We start from the raw sequence: 5726 nt of genomic DNA on the forward strand, positions 1-5726 counted from the left end.
TCCCATAAATGCTATAATGAATTTTTCTGCAACTTGCTGTTTTCTTTTCCCCTTATTATGTCTTAGAGGTCTTCCCTGTCCAGGTATTTACCTAGGAAATATGTTTCTTAGAGCTGGCATTTGTTAGAGAGTTAGCTAGTGTAAGGTTGTTGTTTATGGAACAGAGGTCTTAAATGCTGCAGACTGACGTAGATGGAGTTTGAGCCCATGTCTGAACCCATTTACACCATTCTTCAAATTATTCTAATGAAGCAGAAGCATTTACTAAGGAGAAAGGACAGTTTAACAGTTGCTTATGTGTTCTGTTTAATGATGAGAATTTGAAATCTAGAGATTTTTCCTTGATCTCCATTATTGCTGAATTTCAAAAGAGCTATTGATGGCCTCTGAGGATTGATTTTGTAAAAAGAAGGATGTCATTCCCCCACCTTTTAAAAAGTTACCTTTACAAAATATTAAATGTTCTTTAAAATACAGAAAAGTATAAAGAAGGAAAGAAAGCATCCTGCCTATTGAAACACAATTACAGTTAACATTTCTTGTGCTTCCTTTTTTTTTCTAATCACAGGCTTAAGTGAGTCTGATTCCTTTTCTTCTGCTTCTCTCAGTTTGCCAGGCAGTATAGCAGGAACGAGCCCTTGACCTTTGCATGGTTACGCCGATATATTAAATGGCCATTACATCCACCTAATAATATTAAAGACCTCATGGATCTTGAAGCTGTCCACGATGTCTTGGATCTTTACCTGTGGCTAAGGTATCAAATATTTCCTTTATGTGCTCTCATTTTTAAAGTAATAGGGCAAATCAAAGGTTTTATGAAGGGTCTTTTGCTCTTTCATATTAGGCACATATTTGCAGGGTGCTCTATATTATGTTTATTGTCCATAAAGGCAGTTGAGCCTGGTTAATCCCCATTCCAAAAATGACTTAAAGCATTCTTAGGATTCTAGTTAGGATGGGTGGGTGAGAAGGTCCGCTAGATCCTTGCTACTCCATGGGTGGAAGCTTATTAGAAATAGAGAATATCAGACTTAATCAAATTCTGCATTTTAACTATATTCCCCAGGTGATTCATTTATATGTTAACATTTGAGAGGTTAATTAAAATCCTCAATTAATGGTCCTGCGACTTTAAGCAAAAGAATGTTTAACAAAACCAATTTTACCAGAGGCTAATCGATATAAACCAGAGTTAAGTTCCTATGGCATCTCATCAGTATTATGATGAGACAGTGTTATACAAAGCGACGTTATTGGAGGGCCTGCTGTACCATTCTAGCTCAGTAACTCAAAGGGGGGGGGGGCATGTCCCACGAGGGGGCATATTGGAATCAGGTCGGGGGGAGTGGTGACCCATCCTCATAATGATGTACTCCTCAGATATGTTGGGGCAGAAGTAAAAGTTGAGCAAAGACAAAACAAATTTTGCATAAACAACATTTGGAATTAATCAGTGTCAAGATGTAGTTTCGTCATTGATATTATTGTAGTGGTTCAGCGACTGTGATAAGAGCTGTTGCTATAATGTAATGTCTTTTTCCCAGCTATCGGTTTATAGATATGTTTCCAGATGCCAGCCTTGTTCGAGACCTGCAGAAAGAGCTAGATGGCATTATCCAAGAGGGTGTACACAACATCACCAAACTGATTAAAATTTCAGAGGCACAAAGGCTGTTGAATTTGGAGAATGTGTCAGCAGACAGCCGGTCTCGTTTGCCAGGAACATTGAAGAGCCAAGCAAGAAGGATGCGCGGTACCAAAACTTTAGGGTATAAAGCTGTTGAGCCACCCAGCCCCAGTGCGGAAGAGAAATCCCTTGCTTCCAGGTTGGTGCAGCAAGGACTCCTCACTGCAGACATGCTGAAACAGCTGGAGAAGGAGTGGCTGACACAGCGGACTGAGCATGGCAAAGACAGGACAGCGCCTGGGACTTCCTCCAAAGGGTCAAGAAGAAAGAAGAAGGAACCTGATTCAGATTAGGTTTATTTTATTTTATTTTTATTTTGCAAATATCTATTTTAAAATTCTTTTTTTTTCTCATCTGCATTTACTGCCTTATATATAGTATTCTGGGTATCTTACTGGGGTGTGTGTTTTTTTTTTTTTTTACCCAGAAAAATTAACTCTTAAAGATGAGTAAACTTGGCTTGTTTCTACATTTTAAAAATATGGAATGTCTTAAAGATTTTATTTAAAATTTTATAGAACTTCATAGTATAGCACTAAGACAATGCACTATAAAGAACTCTGCATGGCAATCAAACCCGTTTGGTGAATTGTTTGACCAGTTTTCTACACCATTGCTGAGGATGTCATGGATGGAATTGCTGTCTCTTGAACCCACGTACCAGAAGCTGTTCTAGGTGCTGGAAACATATAGTAAGCAAGATGTATTATATGGAGATTTTGATACGGAGACAAATAGGAGTAAGTTAAGTAAATGTCAGCTCTGTGAGGGTAGAGATGGTTGTGTGTCTAGTTCACTGCTGTGTTTTCAGTGCCTAGAATACAGTAGAAGCACAATCAGTCTTTGTTCAATGAATGAGTGTACTTTTGGAGATAACTGTTAGGATAAAGTAGAATAAGGAAAGAGAGTAACAAGCAGTAGCAGTGGACTATTCTACATAGAGTGGGTGGTCTTCCCATGTCAGAGGTCAGTCTGATGCATAGTGGCCTCTATTGCCCAACACAGTTTTCAGCCCTGATTAGTGATACAGCTTAAAAGGAGCTTAAGGGCTTTGACATTGGACAGGCCTGAGTTCAGCTTCTCTCATTACCCGCCCGGTGACCTTGCCCTCTCTGAGGATGGACAGTAATGCCACTCAGAGTTGTTCAGGAGGTTAAATGTGATGAGGTGCCATTTAGCACGGCGCCTGGTATATATGAAGTGTTTTACAAATGAAACGGAAGGTTTGGGTTCACTCTGGGCTGTGAATTGACCACTTAAGTCATTCCAGGAACTGAACTAATTTCTTGAGCGGCTGCTAAACAGGCTGACTTCAGACTAGCGATTACACTGACTTGGTTGAAAGTGGGTCAAGAACAGTTTGGCAAACTAGTGATCTTTTTCTGGCTTTTTCTTTGGTAGTTCTGGAGTTCAGATGATGTTTCATTTAATTGAGATGGCAATCTTTATTCTAATCTTTGTCTTTCTGGAAATAAAGGCTGAGTAGATGGCACTGAGTGTATTTCTCCCTTGTTTGTGGGTAAACAGTAGTGAAATGTCCAGAAGGGCAGATATTCTTCATTGGACAACTTTAGCTTCTAGAATTTGCCTTCCCCTGTGACTTACACCATAGCAGACATAGTCCCTTCTTGCCCATTTGGTCTCGTTGTATTTAAGAGATGAGGCACATCACTTAGAGCAGCGGTTCTCAACCTGTGGGTCGCGACCCCTTTGGGGGTCGAACGACCCTTTCACAGGGGTCACCTAAGACCATCAGAAAACACATATATAATTACATATTGTTTTTGTGATTAATCACTATGCTTTAATTATATTCAATTTGTAACAATGAAAATACATCCTGCATATCAGATATTTACATTACGATTCATAACAGTAGCAACATTACAGTTATGAAGTAGCAACGAAAATAATTTTATGGTTGGGGGTCACCACAACATGAGGAACTGTATTAAAGGGTCGCTGCATTAGGAAGGTTGAGAACCACTGACTTAGAGGATTAGTTCGGGTTAGTTCTCCCACTTCATTTGGGGGGTCAGAGTTGGTAATTCACAGAAGACACTTAAGCAAGACCCTTGCAAACTTCGTAAGTTAAATGTTAGTGAAGTCTCAGATAAGAGGAGTGAAGGTGGGGATACTGTAAGGAAAGGGCTGCTTGAACACTGAGCTAAAGAGTAGAAATAGTGATAAATAGTTCACCTTTCCCTGTGTGGGGGAGGGAGAGTCTTCTGCCTGTGGTTAGGCAGAAGAGACTAAAGAAAGATAAAATCAGGTGAAACAAATAGGAATAATATAAGTAAGTGGCTTTGAGTAATTAACTGCAAAGTGCTTAAAATTTGAAAACAACCTGGTCTCTGCACCAAGCCTGACATGTCATTTATTTTTCTTTGAGGGCTTCTGGGCCAGCTAAGTCCCAGGCATATGTTTCACTCAGGTCATGTTCTTAACCTTTTTTTTTTTTTTTTCTAAAGGCCTTTTTTTCTTTTTAAAAAAATATGTATTTATTGATTTCAGAGAGGAAGGGAGAGGGAGAGATAGAAACATCAATGATGAGAGAATCATTGATCGGCTGCCTACTGCACGCCCCCAACTGGGGATCGAGCCTGCAACCTGGGCACGTGCCTGGACCAGGAATCGAACCGTGAGCTCCTGGTCACGCTCAACCATCAACCCATACCGGCCAGACCTCAGCCTTTCTAAAACACAACTCTTTTATTTTTTTTGCAGTTTTCTCACAGGTTTTGAAGCCCTCTTTGGATTATTGTGAATTCAGTTGAACATTAACACGGAGCATGGACTGAGACTTGGATGCTAACCTCAGTTCCATCGGTACAGATCTGGCTAATTTAATAAGATGTGGTTAGTACAGATCTGGTTAGGAATAAAATCAATGACTTGTAATGCTTTGTACATTTTATTTGTGGATGAATGTAAATCTACAAAATGAAATTGGGTCTTTTGAAAAATGCCTATTGTGAATCATCACAAATCACCAAAGTCTGTTACCGCTCAGAACTGGGAGTCTGTAATTAAGATGCAGTCATTCTATGTGTATCCAACACAAATCAACCTATTAGGATATGATGAAAAGTTGTGGTTTGCTGAAAGATGAGCAAATGATAAATGAATTAGGTTATTTTACTTCTCGATTTGAAAGCTATAAAATACATAAACTTGAACAGAGATAGCAGTTATCAACATGCTTCTGAGTTGTCGCTGTTCTCTAAAAGCCTGTCACTTAACATAGTGGGACAGTCCCACACACATGATAAACGGAAGTTGTCTTTATGTGCAAAAAAATGCTAGAGAAGAAACTAACGTTCTTGAAGTAGGATTGACCTTTGAAGACTTGACTTCATGAAGTTACTTTTGGCAAATTTTGGTAGAGGAGATGATTTTGAACTTGTTCCTTTAACAAGTTCTATCTATCCAAAAGTTTTTATTAGGTGCTCTCACCCAGTCCACACCCTAGAAAGGCCCTGGAGCTTGTGAGGCGTGGGAAAGGCTTGTGACCCAGTGACTACTTTGACCCGCCATTCGACACCTGTGAAGTGCAGTGAACTTGAGGATCCCCTGCTGGAAAATGTTCTTTCTCGGGTGCTTGTAATGAGGTCGAAATAATTTTTTAAAAAATTCCTTAAGTAATTATAAATGTTCATAATTCTTTTAATAGCCACACTTTAATTTTCTTAACATGTTCATCACTCATTGTTATCCTTTAAAACTTGATAAATCAATAGATGTTGCTCACATTCTATAAAAGCCCATCTGCATATGATTATTTAAAGTAATGCATAATATAAATTCAAAACAAAGCTCACTTGGAAGTAAGAACTCTCCTATAACCTATACTTCTGCACATTAATTTATCTCTAATCTATATACATAAGCCAAATAGACTTGTCATTAAAAAATATGTATACATATATGATTAAAAATATATTTTTTTTATTCTTCACCCAAGGACATAAGTCACCTGATTTTTAGACCAAAAAGGAAAACATCCTGTGGTGAGGGAGAAAACATTTGACTGGTG

General features: G+C 38.7%; 1 protein-coding gene across 8 annotated transcripts in view; it reads left to right on the top strand.

Moving 5' to 3' along the window:
* SUPV3L1 (Suv3 like RNA helicase) overlaps positions 1 to 4591 on the top strand; it is a 23788-nt gene extending 19197 nt beyond the window's left edge. For 4 of the 8 annotated variants that reach the window (XM_023748024.1, XM_014449270.2, XM_023748025.1 and 1 more), the window contains 2 exons: positions 609 to 757; positions 1548 to 2030. In XM_023748024.1, the coding sequence (XP_023603792.1) occupies positions 609 to 757; positions 1548 to 1983 (585 nt within the window). In that variant the 3' untranslated portion in view covers positions 1984 to 2030. Of the gene's footprint in view, positions 1 to 608; positions 758 to 1547; positions 2036 to 2208; positions 3183 to 4417 lie in introns of those variants that run through there. The other 4 variants (XM_023748021.1, XM_023748022.1, XM_023748023.1 and 1 more) reach the window with 4 other exon arrangements.
* The last annotated feature ends 1135 nt before the right edge of the window (positions 4592 to 5726 follow it).

Source organism: Myotis lucifugus, unplaced genomic scaffold (genome assembly GCF_000147115.1).
Source record: "Myotis lucifugus unplaced genomic scaffold, Myoluc2.0 scaffold_1093, whole genome shotgun sequence".
In the NCBI taxonomy this organism is placed as follows: domain Eukaryota; kingdom Metazoa; phylum Chordata; class Mammalia; order Chiroptera; family Vespertilionidae; genus Myotis; species Myotis lucifugus.